At 38.7% G+C, this 17919-nt stretch overlaps 1 protein-coding gene across 1 annotated transcript; it reads right to left on the bottom strand.

Annotated features, from left to right (window-relative positions):
- Positions 1–5533: 5533 nt before the first annotated feature.
- Positions 5534–11280, bottom strand: IL26 (interleukin 26). Its single transcript, XM_065740901.1, has 5 exons — positions 11110–11280; positions 10624–10680; positions 9400–9531; positions 5697–5762; positions 5534–5620 (listed from the first exon to the last, which is right to left on the bottom strand). The coding sequence occupies exons 1-5, from the start codon at positions 11278–11280 to the stop codon at positions 5534–5536; spliced, it is 513 nt and encodes a 170-aa protein (XP_065596973.1).
- Between the last annotated feature and the right edge of the window lie 6639 nt (positions 11281–17919).

The raw sequence follows: 17919 nt of genomic DNA, 5'->3' as shown, positions 1-17919 counted from the left end.
TTGATAATTAACACCACACACACATTAATTTCCCTCTGAGGATTTCCATACACAAAGCAAAGAAAAAGTTACATATGCAAATAATTAATAGATATTTTTTCCATCTGCCAAACGAGAATGATGTCTTAAAGAAATGATGTATGATGATCACTTAAGTCTGTAGGAAATTCATATCTGATTTACAAACCTAAATCTTTGGTTAGATGCCATCTTTTTTCCTCTGCATTTTTATTTCAATTTTAAGGTTGTGGCAATGGAATATTTTTAAAAAATCTTCTGTATATCTATCTCAGCTTTACATACAGAGAAATTACTTATGAAACATCATCTCACACTTTTTCCGTTAATTGAAGTCAAAAGTAAACTGGGACTAAGATGAGTCTTGTTTTCTAAGAGTGACACCTAGAGTTTCATCTGAAAAATTAAAAAGATTTTCTATATTCATCCAGGTTTAGAAGACAGTAGGCATTTGTTCAAGCTTATTACTTTGAATTTACAGTTAAATATACTTAATAGTAATTAATTTAATGAGTTTTTGTGCAGATACCATACAAAATTGTTGATAAGTGAACACATATTTAATCTGTCATTTACTGGAACAGTTCTCTATAAAACGAAGGCCTTTATTTTGTAGGCCTCAAATTTGTGTATTCATTGATGAACATTAAATTGTTTTGGAAGTGTGATATGCATTACTGCATGAAGGCATGCACTGTGCCCAGAGGCAGTGGTGCTCTCATTTTATAGACAAGGTGACTAAGAGTCTGCAAAGTATCCTAAAAAAATGCAGAAAATGAGGGAGAGAACCCCAAACCCAGAGGCTTTTTGCCATACGATAACCTGATTTTCCCATCTTATGGAGGGAGGAATCAGGGCTGAGTCTTGCTCCAGCCTGCTCCCAAAAGGTTCACCTTTGGGAGTGCTCCTACCTCCACCCAGAGCTAACACACCAGCACAGAGTCTGCCTTTGTCTCTCCTCACCCCATCTCTGCGAAGCACTGTGCAAATCACCGAGAAAGGGGGTGCTTCTTGTGGGTTGATACCTAATTAGACAAACTGTATAAGTTCAACTGAAATTCATAAAAATCAATTATCTGATCCATTTAGATCAGACATGTCCAACTTGAGGCTTAGGCCACATGTGGCTTGGCTCTGCATATCCTGCAGCCACGCCCTGCACAGGGAGGGCATAGGGCAGTGCTAACTCAAGTTGTGGCAAATAATGCTACACATTTTTGTGCACTGGCTAAACACAGCTCTGTGAACAGCAAAAACTATGGAGCCCTGCTTTCCATCCTGCTAGAGGAATTTGAGAAATGATGTCAAGATTGCAGAAAAAAATCGACAGTTGTTTGGTATATTTGCAACTCAATTTTTAGTTAAAATACATTATTGTGAATTTTCACATGGAATGTATTGAGTTGGAATCAGATATTCAACTAAAAAATCCAATTATGTCTCTTCACAAGTCTTTTGAAAGCCCCATCTCAACTGAGAGAAATACTCCTCACTTTACATTACCTATTATTCATGTCACTGCTTTCTGGCAGTACATACATTTATGAAAAAATTATTTTCAGGGACGAAACACAGGAAGAGTAAGATTTCATCAAAAGTCTCTGACTAACACCTTGAGAACTCACAGAGAATTGCAGCCACTGCCATTGAACCTGTCTGATGCATGAGTTTCAAAAAGTAAGGTCAAATATCCCACTAGTTTTATGGTTTTGTTGCTCCCTCTTTTTTAAAATTTTAATAAAAAAGTCTAAAAAATAGCAGAAGTTTTGTTAGTTATAGACACAAGCTATATCATATATTTTATATGTGGCCCAAGACAATTCCTATTCACTCAGTGTGGTCCACTGTCCAATTTAAACTCCAATTTTTTCTATCTTTTTGTGCCTTCAAAAAACAAAGCAGCAAAGCTCACTTTGAGAAATCTTTATAAACCACTTCAAAACTTCAAAGAAGAAGTTGTTACTTTGTTCTGGAAACTCCTTTTTTATACCAGCACTGAGCACAGAGTTTATGTCCATCTTCCCTTCATATCACAGTGGAAAAAACAAATGCACCTGCAAATCTAAAATGCAAAGTTAAGACTGTGTTTTAGCCTGTGACTATCCTAGGTGTTATCATTCCCAAATGGTAAAGAAACAATAATTTTAAAAGGCTGTAGGATACAAGTAACCTGGAGGTGTCTTAGAATGAAGTATGCTCAAATAAAATACTGCAGCCCGATAAGTCACTGCAACAAAACCTGGTGTTTAGTATTCTGCAGCTCCTTCTAGTAATAAAAATAAATATATAGTAGAATAATATAATGTGATATAACATACTACTAATTATATAACAGAAGATTAAATCCCATTCTGATTGCTAAATACACAGTCACTCAGTTAGAGCTCATATTCCTCTGGAGTGCTGGAGAAAGTGCTCTGCAGACCAACACAGTGGATGGAAGGGGCAGAAGGCAGCTTTCTTGGCCTGGTCATTTTATGTAATCCTATTTATATTCTGGATCGAGAAGAACGTGTCAAATTTAGATCACCATGTAGGAGGAAACACAAGGCTCATTCTCCCAGAGCATGAAAGTTAAATTAAAAAAAAAAAAATTATGTCAGGCATATCTATGAAACACGAGAAATATTTAAAGTTGTAGTGCCAGGCTGTTAGGAACAACTACAGTAAATTATATATTCTTCATTGATTGAGAGTTCTTTGTTGTGTTTTGTTTATATTTTGTTTTGTTTTATTATGTGTTGTTTGATTGCTTAAGAATTATTTCAGCAAATTATTTACTGTTTCATTAGCTTTCATAGGAGAGTTTGCAGGAGAATTCTTCTTACAAAATATCCTGCTGTGAGGACAGGCTGAGAGAGCTGGGGCTATATAGAAGAAAAGGCTGCAAGGTGACCTGATAGCAACCTTCCAATATCTAAAGAGGAGCTACATAAATGAGGGGGAAAGACTCTTTAGCAGGTTCTGTGGTGATAGAACAAGGGGCAATGGCTTCAAGCTTAAAGAGGGTAGATTTAGTTTTGATATAAGGAAAAAAATATTGTACAGTGAGGGTGGTAAGGCAGTGGAACAAGTTGTCTAGTGTTGTGGTTGATGCCCAGTCCCTGGAGACTGCCAAGGATAGGCTGGATAAGGCCCTGGACTACCTGACATAGCTGTGAGTGCCCTTGTTAATTGCAGAGAAGATGGACCAAATGGCCTTCAGAGGTCTTTCCAGCTCTAAGGGTACTATGATTCTATGATTCTGTGATTTTCACTGTTGTCTTTCATTTCTGCTTGCACTTAATGTTCAGTGGTTGAGGAAGCTGGAGATCAGAGGGGGTGTGAAAATGGTGCAGGTAAAAAAACATGAGCTCAACTTTGTGAAGCTGTTGATCCCCACTCAACTCATTATGTGAGAGGTAAACTGTTTTCTTCATGTATCTCATTCTTTTACTTGTGTAACCAATTTTCTGTCTTCAGAAGAACAACAAGAAATTGAATCTACCTGAGAATCACTCGTGCTGTCAGCTGTTGATTTTTCCTCTCCTTTTAGAAGTATTCAAATCATCCCTTCTTTTTACAAAACTGGTGGGATATATGTAGTCAGATAAGACCATGGTAAAATTAAAAAAAAATGGTCAGCAAGCAGAAACAAGCACATATGAACATGTATTTACATAAAAATCTTACTAAAGCATCTCCTTTATTTAAGTAAAGTATTTATGCTAAAATGTCACCAGGTCAGCTTCTCTGGTTAACAAGCAATGCCTGTAGTCAGCACAGGGCCACCTAGAGGCCCGTGTGGAAGGCATGTGCCAGTAACATGGTACTGACAGGTGAGCTCTAAGCGCACAAAGCTCTCACTTTCATTGCTGTTCCAGCACCTTGAGTCAGTCAATGGTATTTCCCAAGAACATCCACTTTAATAGAAAAATGTTCTGTATTTCAACATCTAATGAATACTGTTGCTTGAAGTTAATTGCTAGAACACAAAGCTAGAAAGCCAATGTTATGACAGTTCACTGCTTGTGCTGAAAGGCTCGTGTCTTCATTGCATGCCTTCTAATATGAAATGTAAGTACAAAGTAATTGCTTTGTGTTCTCATTGAAGATCAGCACTTGAACCTGTCTGAGATTATTTGTTATATTAAAAAAAGCTGTGTTTAATATTACCGTATTGCCATCAGAAGCTGTTCCTGCTGAGATTTGCTGGCAAGTTCTCAAAACAATAGTGTACTGTTTCTTTCTTAAATGATCTATAGCATGTTAACGAGTAACTTTGCACATTGCAATTTAAAATTGCCACAAGCAATCAGTGAATACGCAGTATGTTGCAAAGTTGTGGAAGGACCTGGAAGAGAAAGCCAGCCATGCTCAAGGATCCTGAGCCATAGGAAAGGCAAGGACAAATAGAGTTTCTGAGCAGGGAGGGGTGAGGTGGAGTTGTAAGGAACTGCTCGATCTTGGGCTAGCACAGAGATCTGATTCCTAAAGTAACAAGTTCACTTGTGGATTCACTCATACTTTCTGCCAAGATGCTGGGCAGTAGCTCACAAGTGTTTATAAAGAATCTCACCTTTATGGCAGTTCAGTCATATAGATGAGGAATTCTTTCATTACCTAGATAATTTTTTCTAATAAGTCCTTAAAAATGTAGGAAAACTAGCATTCCATCTTCATCCTGAACTGTGCAAAAGATCTTTTGGAAACAGCTAATGATCAACTGAGTAATAACTTCCCACAAATCTCACTCCAGCCATTTTCAATCCCAGTAAATGGTGATCTACTAATCATGCTTTCTGCATTGTGTGATTTCAGGTAGAATGTGTGACATGCATTAGTCATAGACCAAAGTTTTGTCTTTATTTGGAGTATGTTTATTAGGTATCAATTATAACTTTAAGTTAATAATAATGATAAGCAGCGTATACTTATTTTTTCTTATTTAGATATAGAATGGCTTGTGCATAGTTACATATCTATAAAATATTATTAGGTATCAATTATAACTTTAAGTTAATAATAATGATAAGCAGCGTATACTTATTTTTTCTTATTTAGATATAGAATGGCTTGTGCATAGTTACATATCTATAAAATATATATATATGTTAGGGGAAAGATTTCTGAAGTGTTCCATGTTACTTTAAATCATAATCACACAAGGGTGACACAAGGCATGGTTAGATACTGATCCTTGCAGTAGTAGACTGTAAGGTGGGCTCATGCAATGTGTCCAGGGGCTGCCTGTGGGGCAACAAGGTGGTGAACAGGACATGAAGCACATCATGCTGTAACTATTCGAGGAACTGCTCTTGTACTGAGGGTAGGTGTAGCTGCCATGACAACTCTGAAAGATCTTTGAAGTCCCTCTTTCTGCTGGTTTGTTTTTTTTTACAAAAGCTCTCCTCCAATGTGACAGAGCTGCTGCCAGGCCAGTTGTACTTCCAGCACACAGTTGGTTGTCAAGCCTTTTCAGTAAAGATCTGGTCTAAATATAGAGGTGATGCGTTGTGAGCCACCTCCTTGTTCCTCATTCAATGGTTTGGATGTAGGCCTGAATCCAGGGAAGGAGAATATCCAACTCACTTATGGCCTTGTAGACCCCCTTCTCCCCAAGCTGTCAAGAAGATAAAGGCATTAGAAGTTAAACCACCCACACCACCAAAACAGGAGCCAACACCTCCTGCTCTTACCTTAAGAAATGTTTTCTTTATATTTTTGACATCAGAAGTTAACCTCGTGGATGGAGCACATGGAAGCTGAAGGGATGAGAGAAACCAAAAGAGCTTGATGCAACAAGGATGCTGATGGAAATACAATAACAGTGAGGAAGAGACAAACCCACAGTGTGGCACCATTGGACTATGTGTAAAATGTGTGAAATCAGCACCTCTGGCTACTACAGAAGTGTTGCTTTACTTGTGTGCTTTCTGGAAAATTGAGATCACGCTACAAAAACTGTAACTTGGGTATCACCACATCTTCATATTACACATTTCCTATTTATCTCAGGGGTCTTTATATCAGTGGCAGTTACAGTTTTGTATGGTGCAACCTAGCTGTAAGGCTCAGGTCCTTTAACTTGAATTTTCAGCCAGTCAGCCCTGCTGACAAGGGGTGCCCAAACTGGTACCCACTGCCCTAGGGTGCCCCAACAGCTGTGTCACCACCAGCTGCTCACTGTGCCCAATCTGCATGCTCACAGCTGTGCATCACAACACTTCCAATTCCATTTTCTTGGTTGCTTTTTTTTGGAGTACTCTGGATAAACTTTCTACACAACACCTTCAACATTGCTACCTGACTTCAGCTCTTTGTACTCTCAAAAGAAGAATCCTGCAGTAGAAAAAGTGACATATCTGGTATTTTCCAGTTTACAAGCAAAGAAAGCATTTGGAAAAAGGAAAAAAACCTGACTCAGATGTCCTGAATTCATTTGAAAAGAGGTGACCACTTAAATAGACAGTGAGTCCATACATCCACCTACAGACTTTTTTTAAAAGGTGCACAAACTTCCATTTCAAGTTACTTTCTGTGTGTGTTAAAATCACCTTACAAACTGAAAATGTAAATAAAAGTAACTTGCATTTTTAAGCCTTTAATAATCCTCTAACTCGGGCAGTTCTTCATGACATGGGTTTTTTTATTTGCTTTTATTTTTTTAAGGTCAGTTTGCATGATGTAGATTTCCGCACAAGTAATTCAGAGCAAGTGAACAAATGAGCAAGAAAGAAAGCTTGCTCATTTCAAGCTATGCTGCAATCTCTGCTAAAGACTGACAAGCTCTGTTTGCAATGATAGAGCAATATTAAAAATCCTACAGTCCATGTATTGCCTTTCTGTACTCCATTCAAATATAAGGGAAAACTTCTGTAACATCCTATTGATGTAGAAACATCCCCAGAAGCAGCTGCTGTTCTCAGCACTGTTGCCATCTCAGTAGGGCACCTGAGCAAGTAAATGGGCTTTTGCTGAGAACAGTGGTGCTGCAGATGGATGTTCCCAGTGTCCAAGAAAAAATGTACAATTCCTTTACAGTGCAGACATACTCTAAGTGAAAGAGCTTGATTTCACTGCAGAAAAGGGATTTAGAGATTTTGGTACCTGTGTATTTTTGAAAAACTGAACTGGGGGTCCTACATTATTGAGAAATATTAATAACTGTTGGGGGGGGGGGGAACATTAAGAAAAATAAAAAAGAATAGCAAGGTTAAAATCGTGATAGTAATATAGTACAAAGTCTTGGGAAGTGGTTTGTAATCAAAAATTGTTAGGATTTTTAAGTAGTATGCTTGCCAATCTACCTGGCCGAATTAGAGCCAGAGTTCACAAAAGAATATAGGATGGGCATATATATAAAGGTGTCACTGTTTCCCTCACTTGTATAAAGAACTTGACCTGTGAAAGATGATGAATTTCTTATGCAAGTATGTTGCCATGGTGGAAATCCCTTCTGATAAACATCTTAGAATTCAAATAAGCATTGAAGGATTCATCTCTCTTTCAATTGTGTTGTATTGTATTGTTCCAATACCTTGAATTTTGACAGACACAGGTAGTTATAACAGTGTTGAATTCTGTGAATAAAGACTGTAAATTACAACTGCATAGCATGGCTTAAATGTTGGACCTGAGACCTGGGGGAGTTTTCTTCCATTGAGATCTGAACATTTTTACATTATACAAGTATTTTGGTTGCCTTCTGAGGTACAGCACTGCAAGGAGAAGCTGTTTACTTTTGAACTGCAAGTATTTGCGTGCATATAGAGCCAATGTCCCTTTTCTTACATGCTGCCACACATTTCAGGTCAGACAAAGTTGTATTTCAATAACATTTCATTGACTTTTCATTCTGCCTTCACTTTTTAAAATCACCATAGATGTTTGCCTGGCCGTTCATGGTTGCATTAAAGTTTAAGTCACATTTTACTTTTTGTGTCATTGTGACTTGTAAGGATTATAGGCTTTGGAGAGAAAAAAACATAGCCATGGATGGTAAAGCTTTAAGGTATACCTTCATCTTATTCATCTACCCTTAGAAGAAGAACCGGGAGGTAAAGCCTCACAGGACATTCTGCAGCCTAACATGTATATGACAAGAGGGAGAAGAGAACCAGCCCATAAGTGATGGGGTCATTTTAGTATCACCCTTTAATCTATGTTCATATTTGCACTGGCAAAAGTGTGTGTACTAACTGTTGTCTTGGTGTCATTTGCAAGGTGCGATAATGACATGGTATTAGTAGAAGCACCTCTTCCATGGGACACCTCAATTTGGATATGTTGCCAGCAGGCAACAGCTTCAACTGTGGGCATAGTTGATACACAAATACTGCTCCTTTGTGGTTTATCCCATGTCATAGACCCAAAGAATCATAGATAACATAATGTTTATGTTAGAAAAAGCCCTAAGAATCATTGAGTCCAATTATCTGCCTAACAGTACAAGTCCTCCACTAAAACATGTAGCTAAGAACCATGTCCACACATCTCTTAAACACCTCCAAGGATGGCAAATCCACCACCTCCCTTGGTGACCCCTTCCAATCTTAACTACCTTTCAGTGAAGAAATTCTTTCTGATAACTGGTCTAAACCTGCCCTACTGCAACTTGAGGATATTACCTAACATTCTATAACTTGTTACCTGAGAAAAGAGACCAGTACCCTCTTTGCTGCAATCTCCTTTGAGGTACCTATTGACAGTGATGCCATCTCTCCTCATCTTCCTTTTCTCCAGACTTATCAGCTCCAGTTCCCTCAGCTACTCCTCATTTGTTTTGTTCTGTAATCCCTTCACCAGATTCACTGCTCTTCTCTAGACATACTCAAGCAACTCAGCATCCTTCCTGTAGTGAGGGACTTGAATCTGAGGTGCAGTCTCACCAGTGCCCCATACAAGGAGTTGATCACTCTCCTAGCCCTACGGGCCATGCAGTTTCTGATACTGGCCGGGCTGCTGTTGGCTTCTTGGCCACCTGGGCACACTGCTGACTCATGTTCAGCTGGCTATTGACGAGCATTCCCAGGTCCCTTCTACTTGACAACTTTACAGCTGCTCTTTCCAAAGTCTATATCACTGCATGCTGCTGCTTGTGTATGAGACACCATCAGCTCTTTCCAGATTCAGCATGGTGGAGTAGAGATGATATGTGAGTAAGAGTACTCATGGCATCTCTGCCACCTCTCCTACTCCCTGCAGACTCACTCTGGGAGGAAACAAGTGGTGTGAAACTTCCCCAGGCTCAGGAGGAAGCCCTTGGGAAGCTGAGTCCTCTGAAACATAGAGTACACCATGATTCTGAATCATATTTTCTACCTGTCAGGAAGTATGATCTAGTCCTTTCCTAACCCCTCAGCTGGACAGAGGTAGTTTAGGACTCAGTAATATACTCACACAGGCATTCATGTTCTCTTGCAGGACCCGGAAGGCACTAATAACATACAACTTTTCACTTTCCATTCCAAGATGGCTGAAAACATTTTTCATATAGAATGAGAGGAGCTGATCTCGAACACTGCAATTTGTCTGAAAATAAAGGAGGTAAGGAATTGACAAATTAAAATCTCACAAGTCAAATTTTGTCTAAAATGTTAGGCTTGTAAAAATACCTGTGGTTAGAAAACATGTAATCTATAGAAATATTTTCATGAACTTCAGTATTCCATTATACTGCATCCTTTTTTTTCAAACATCTCAGTATTCCCCTGAGGTTTCTGAAGGTAGGTCAGGAGGATGTTGCACTGACACAGCAAGGAGTATCAGTAAGCCATGAACAGAAGAGACAGCAACAAATCTATTTAATGCACAAGAAATAAATAGAAGATTGATAGGTGAGTTAAGCTGGATAACCTTGGCCAAAATTCCAGGTGTGATTGTGGGTGTCATTGTCCAATTCCTCTACACCAGTGTACCATGCCATTCAAGACTCCTTATGGAATCCCACTCATCCTCAGCTGCTGCTCCAGAAGAAACCACCTTAAGCAATACCTTCCTGATCTGCAGAGTATCTTGGGTGCCCAAAGGATTTCAAATGGCTATATGCCTATTTTTAAGAAACTGAAACAAGGATGAACCAATGGGTAAAAAATTCCTATCAGAAGAGGAAAACAGCTACAGCCATCAAAATGCAGATGTCCATATGTACATCCCATGGGCAAGTAAGGACCTTTCACTCCTGAAACTGCTCAGTGAGATCCCCAGAAGTTCAAATGCTAGTAGGTCTCTACTGACTGATTCTTATGACTAAATCTCTGTATGAAAGATGCTCCTTCAAAGGAAGAGCAAGAGCTACCACAAACACATTCATCACAGAACAGTGAACACTGTGACCCGAAAGGTTCAAGGAGAGCACCACTGCAACCAGATAGAGATAAATGCCTCCAGCCAGGCTTTTCACATCTCCCCTCATGTTGAATAGGAAGTTCACTTTCTGTGAGGCAGATGTAATGCTCTTCCTCTATGCAGATAATTCCATTAAAGTTATGGCTCTAATAAACATAGTGTACTTCACAATTAAACACAACTAATTTTTGTGTCAGCTAATATTCCTTCCTATTTCTACAGACCAAAGAAAAATCAAAGCAAAAAAAAGTGGAAAAACAGTAGTATAAATCTTACCATAAATGGCCTTTTTGTTGTCTTTTTTAGGAGTCTTGTATTCTTGATGAGATCCTTCTGTAAAATACAATGTGCTAGTATTAATTAATCTAAGAAGAGGAAGGGATAAAGAGCTGTTAAGATAATTTGTACAAAACTTAACTCTGTACAGTAGTGTTTCCTACCAAGGTGTGTTCTAGTCATGGTAATAATAATAATAATAATCATCATCATCATCATTATCTTATTCAGATATAAGATGAGGACTCAGTAATTCTGTGTTCTGGTCCCAGTCTGTCTGCCTATAAACCTCTTCCATGACCTTGGCAAACTTTTCCCACCTCTCCATACATCCTCCTTTTCCTCCTCTTTACAAAAGAAGTAGAAGCATTATCCTTTCTCTCAAGATCATAGAGATCATTCAGATTATTGAAGTGTCCAGGTGATCAGTAATGAAGCTGCCAAAGAAGCATCCATAAATCAAATAATCTAGTGGGATCAACTTACAGGAACAGATGATTTTAAACTAGTTGCCTTGGCATATAGGTTCTCTGTCACTTGGGAGAGTAGTCCTTTCCGGCAGGTATGCTTTCCTGTAGGTGACTTTTTTCCTTCTACAGTGAAAAGACAAAGTAAAACTAACAAATGCCCAGACCTGAAAATAGAATATGCTTTCATCTTCGCTCCCAAATCTTCGTGCTCTACAGTCACAGCACCGTATGTGATACAGCAAGACTGGTTAGATGACAGAGGTTAACCTAATTTTGTTAACCCTCAACGCAGCTTCTGCACTGAGATGATCCTGTAGATAACCTGATGCTCGTGTGCTGGCTGATTAGTATTGTTGCTGTGCTTTTTTATACATGTTGCTCCACTTTCAACAAGTTTTACCACAATCATCTGTGACGTATTCTAAATGATATCTCCATATTTACTGGCAGCAGGGTCAAGGTTTCCAAGAAAGTAGAACTTCCCTCTCATGTGAGAAGTCTTTCTTTTAAGTGGTGGTCATTTGAAGGAAAAGTATTTGAGCTGGTTGGTTTGGTTTTGTAGCAGATTATACCAAATGTGAATTTTTTGAAATTATTTTTCCACAAAACCTTATGGCAGCAATTTTCTAACAGGTAGTGGCCCAGAGACAGAAAAGTCTTTGATAATTTACACTAAAACATTTTAGAAAATCAGTTATGTATAAGAAAGCTAGACTGTGTTGCTTTTAAATCTTCATTGTCCAGTCCGTTCAGAAGTGTTTTTTTTCCGGTATACAGCAGAGAGTAGCAAAGGATTTTGCTGCAAGATTTGCACTTGTGGAAGCAGCAGGTTGTGTATCACAAAAGGCAGGGCTCCAGTCAGAACTTTCCTCGTGGATCAGGCCATGCCTAGCTATCAAGCTGCCTCAAGAGCACACCAAGAACCAAAAGTCAGGAAACGGCATTAAAGGTTCCAACTTACTCACCAAGAAGGTTGTAAAACTGAAAACGTGGAGTCCCATGCTTGCTTTCCTACAGTCATGCCCAAGCAGAGATCAGGCAGTCTACATCTCTGGCCTATTTTTGGGCCAGCCAAATGCTGAGAGCAACACAGATGTCCATCCCTGTTGGATGACTGAGATAAATTCACCTCAGTTATCACTCCATTCATACAGGGAACATCACACCATGGATAGACGTGGAAATCATGAAATGATGCCATCAGCGTGAGGCTATAAAGTCATGAACTGGTGTAAGACAACCATCAAGACTCCAGTGACCAGTTGTATTGTATGATAGAAATAGGAGAAAGCAGTTTTTGGTCCAGCATACCTATCCTTCCACATACGGTGATAGCAGCTGTGGGAGTAAGGATGAGACAAACTAGATAATAAATTTACCCCAGCACTGATCCCTTTGTCAACTTATGCAAATAAATGTGCATGTAGTATCCAGGTCAAAATGGACTCACATCCAGCTCCAGGGTTCTCACTTGTAACATCTCCTGGAAAAGGGTTTTACTACACAGCTAATCCATGTAGTAATCCAGTAGCTTCACTCTGTGCTCTTGGGGCTCAGTACCAAAGAGAACTGACAAGAGCAGGAGAGCTAAGACCTTTGATTAGTGGAGATGATGGAGACCTGTGTGCATTATTTTAGTGCTCATTTGATCTCTGGTCTGTGTTTAAACTCTCTAAATGCTATCAGATTTGTTTGATGAGGTATACTAAAGACAAGTATACAAGGCATGTGGGCTGCAGATTAACCACTTTCTCTTAGCTTGCTCCTAAAGAATACCAGAAGTAGAGTCAGCATGTAAATCTACCTCACTTTCCACAAGGTGTGGTACTCTCTGGTCAATAGTTTTACTCTAAATGGAATAAATGTGTCATGTAGCCAGTCTGTAATGGCTTTTCATACGAAAATCAATAATTTTCAACATCTCTGAAATTTCTGTTGTTGCTGGAAAAGCCTTAAACCCACAAGTTTCATTTTGTCTGTTCTGCAAGCTCCTACCACTGTGCTGTAGTAGTAACACAAATGCATTGGGCTTTAGAGAGCTTCCTTGGTGACTCAGCACACATCTTGCTGAATCCGGGTATCCACATCTTCCTTAGAGCAGTGTAAGTGGATGCAGTTGGATGTAAATGCATGGTGTCCATATTAAAAAATAATATACAATCTAAGGTTTCCTTATCTTTCCTGTCATAGGAGGATGGTGGATACCATTTTATATCAAATCCTGTAAAATCAGGTAACTTTTGTGTTACCCATCCAGAACAAAGATTTATTTTTAATTTTCTTTGTTTGGTGGAGAGCCTCATTTAGTGCTCTGTACACTGTATTTTAGTGCCACTTTGGCACTCAGTTTTAGGAATGATATAAATAATATAGAATACAAAAGAACTGATACTACTCAGTGTTTTAAAGTTGTATGAAGCAGAGGAAGAAAGACATCCAGGGACACAGCTCTTTTGGAAATGAACACTGAAAAGTGCTGCAAAGCTTTGTGTGCACGGTAGAACTGATACATCCTGAGCTATCGTGAGGACAGCAGCAAAACACACCACAAACCATGCTGACTTCCAGACATGAGTTGGGAACCACAGGAATTTAGGGAGACTAGCCCAGTGCAAATGGTTTCTCACAGTACAGACAAATTTAGATGCATATTATCATGAATACTTAAGGAATAATACAGTGCAGATAGAACATGAAACTTTCACTCATTATTTTAATACAAATTATGTAAAGTTTAAGGTCATGAGAATGACAGAGAAAGAAAACCACTAAGAATAAGAAAAACTAAGGGAGTAACCAACATACTAGAGAAGAAGATCTTGCCTAATTTGCCCTGGCTAGGGACTAAGTTTCAAAGAGAGCTATGTATAATTTACAAATGCAACAATCCATGCGAACGCAGGGCCAGTGCACAAGAGCACCACCATGGAGAAAATCTTTTCTTCACCATCTTATTGTGAAACATGGACTTGGCTTGATCTATATGAGTTAAGTAGATATCATTAATACTGAATTCTCTTGGTCTGTGTAAAGCAAACATATATCTACCACTGCTAAAAAGTTCTTAGTCAATTAAAGGTAACAAACATACCTTCTCATTATTTTGCAGCTTAGATGGCTTTTTTATCTGGATCCATATAATACCCTGTCTAGTTTCTAGTTTCTGAATCTTCTCATCTTTCACATTTTCTGTTCATTTTATTTCCTGTTAGCATAACTAGAACTAAATTAGCCGTATGCTTTCTCTAAACAACTCTTTTTCAGTTAACTTTGGTCTTCTGAAAATAGTAGGTCTACATGAAGAGCTGCAGTACTTATGCTCCAAAATATGTTTCTATTAGTGATGATTAAGTCTGTTGAGATTTTCCCAAAACTGAGGGTTCTAATACCTAACCTAACATAGAACACAAAAGCAAACAAACAAAAAAGAAATATTTTAATATCTCCATCATAAACAGAAGTTTGGAGTTGAGCATCTCCTGGCATCCTAAGAAGATTCTGAAGTTTTCAGAACATGGTTGTAATGAATACAGGCATATAAAATATAGATACGCACAAAATACCTACCAGCACTTGAGCACTGCTCCTTTGAAACTTCTATTACCATCTGAAGTAATAAGATATTTTGGAGATGGTACAGATTTTTCACAACTACTAAACATTTATGAGCTGACTTTTCTGACATGAGGGCCTGGAAACTCAGCACATGGGTACCCAGTGATTCACACGGACACCCAGTGATTCACTGCCACTAACTTCAACAGTCACAAGAAGCAAAAAAACAACAGAATAGCATGAACAGATGGTATGAGCACCTCCTGCTTAAATATTGTATGCACACTGTTATGACTGGAAAAAAAAAAGAAGAAAAAAAGAAAAAGAAAACCATCAAGAAATCCACTTTGAAACCAGGATAATCTAAGAATGGTTGCAAACATTTGATGTCTAACATGGGACTTCAGTCTGGTGTATTTCCCATCCCTAACTATGACTACAATTGCTCCCATGGTGCACTCACACCACATGGTGCCTGCCTAAATGCTCCTCAACTTTGAATATGTTAAAGAATCATGGAGTGGCTGAGATTGGCAGGGCCCTCTGGGTCCCTCTGCTCCAACCCCTGACCAGCAGGGTTACTAAAGCAGGGTGCTCAGGCTCATGTTCAGGCAACTTGGAAAGATCTCCAGGGAGGAGACTCCAAAACCTCTCTGGGCAACTTGTGCCAGTTCTCTGTCACCCACACAGCACAAAAGTGCTGCTTGGTGTTCAGAGGCAATCTCCTGTGTTGCATATTGTGCTTATTCCCTCCCTCCATTCTCTTTACACCCTCCTTTCAGATAATTCTGCACACTGATATGATTCCCCTTTGAGCCTTTTCTTCTCCAAGCTGAACAGTCTCAGCTCTCTCAGCCTGCCCTCAGATGAAAGATGCTCCAGGTTCTTAATCAGCTTTGTGTATCTGCACCAGCAGGACCATGTTTCCAGACACAATTTATTTATTCTATGCCATAAATGAACTTCATAAAAGTTTTAAGATATTAAGGAAAGCAGAAATCATATACAAACCTAGGTGAAATAGAAAAACCAAGAAAAAAAAAAAAAAAAAAAAGAAACCCCAAACCCAATTACATTTCCTCTGGGCATTTGCATCTCTTTGCACAATATGACTAACAACTCATGAATAAGTCTCAAATGTGAATTTCTATAAAAAATACTAATGTCCTCTCATCTTCAGGAAAAGACACAGACTGGCTCACATGATGGGTCTCCCTGGACTTCTGGTCTACTTCTGTATTTCAATTTGGTGACAGCCAGCAGCTGTCTGCCAAGCAATTCTTATTTCAGCCACACTTAGCATGCTCAGTCTTTCCTGAGACAGTGCACAGAAGGTCCAGTTTGAAACCACAAAGGTACTAAAACTAATTTTTCCCTCTGCACACAGAAAATAAACTAGAGTTTAAGATTTCATAGCAGTAGTGAACCACTGTACCCATCAGTTATGTACCTTGGAAGAATGCTCAGCACTCCCTGAATATCTCAGGATGCTGTTCAGTACCTCCAGTTGTGTAACCAAAAATCAGTAACCACTTCATGGCTAGGTAAGGATCTGTATTTGACATAAAATCTTTATATAGCTAGATAGCCTTTACTACTCATGTTCCTGTAGTCTGATGGATAGACTGCTATTTGAGAGGAGCAATTATTGAATATGAGGAAATGTTCAGGCACATTCACACTGTTCCCATCAACCATTTAAGTGAGATCACTTAATGACAGTGATTCAGTCCCTAACCTCATTACAAAATGTTGGTCTGATGCCATCAAACTCTCATTAGTAAATTTCTGTACAGAGGTATTATTACTTGGTTTACAGACATGCTCGGCAGTAACAGAGACAACTCAGCTTCCCCAACTAGGCAGATGTCTGTTCCAAACTCTTTGCTTGCTCTTGTGCATAAAGGAATACTTAAACATCAGTGACTTGCTTTCTCTTGTAATATCATCACAGCCTTATTAAAAAGTTGTCATAAACTTGTAAGAAAAACCAAACCACATAGAAACCTGGGCATGGTTCTGGAAGAGGAGGATGCATATATCGGCTAGGCTGGTGGAAGCGGGTTGGTTTGTATGGTGCCACATTCACAGTGAAAATCTCTCTCCTACTTTTCTACCTCTTCTTTCACTTTACTTTCTTCCCTTTTTGTTTTTTCACCCTTCTTGCTTTGTGTAATTTTTTTTTTAACTTCTAAAAGTCATCACTTAAAGTGGTGAATTTCTATTCTCTTCACCCTTCTGTTCTCTTCACCCAGTATGTCCCTGTGCAGCTTGGCAATGCCAATGGATTGTGCCCAGAGGGCTCTCTAAGCAATGTCAGCTGGACTAGAAGATTGTGAAGACTGTGGAAAAAAAAGAACATCGTTTAAGGTGTAAATCCCAGCTGTTGTTGGATTGACTGCCATGGTACAGCTGCAAACTTGGTTCCCCATCACCAGAAGACAACAGTAAGGGAAGCAACAGCACAGTGGGTAACAAAATGATTTTCTAAAGCTTTTTTCCTTTTGAGGTAGCGTACTCCTTCTGGTGAACTTAAACCTAATGGTAATGAAAGTGTTTCCTTCTGCTACACTTCCTTTGGAAGCCATCCTCAGGAGATCTGTGACCTAAAGATGGAGATTGTTGCCTTGGTACCATTCCTCCAGTGTTCATCCAACAGCCCCTCAGTGTCTCCAGATTTCTCCAGTTCCCGCTGTGTATCTGCTTTCTTTGTGAAATATCACTTTCAGTGAATCTCATCAGTAGCAGCCTTTTTTGTGGGAAATATATTTTTAAAATATTATTACATCTGGTTCTTTTTTCCCAACAGAGGATATAGGAGCTGAATAATGAATTACTCACTCTGGATTTATTCACCAAGGCATGTAAAATCCTGCAGGCGTAAGTCGCATAAATAAGCACAGAGAAGTACTTGGGGCTGGAATAAAATCAGCATTTCTTGTTGGCAGTATTTAAATGAAAGAGATTTTATTGTAGAAATTCTAAAAGTTACAGGAAAAAAAATCACAAAATATGAGTAGCACATAGATGTGCTAAATGTGAAAACATGCATTAAGATTTTTACTTACAATATACTATTACAATAAGTGTAACCGAATATAAATCAGTAGCTGATAATTATGAAAGTAATTAGAACTAGAAAATCAGGAGATAATGAATTTCACATTTCCTACAACATTTAAAGTAATTTTAGAAATTAAGTTAAAGTAAAATACAGATTATATCTAACTTTGCATAACACTCTTCTCTGAAATTTTCTGTTTATTTAATT

This window comes from Cyrtonyx montezumae, unplaced genomic scaffold (genome assembly GCF_038088225.1).
Source record: "Cyrtonyx montezumae isolate F1298 unplaced genomic scaffold, pur_monq_1.0 scaffold_3, whole genome shotgun sequence".
Classification (NCBI taxonomy): Eukaryota; Metazoa; Chordata; class Aves; order Galliformes; family Odontophoridae; genus Cyrtonyx; species Cyrtonyx montezumae.
The sequence above is the reverse complement of the archived record's forward strand: the minus strand, read 5'-3'. Positions and strand labels throughout refer to the sequence as shown.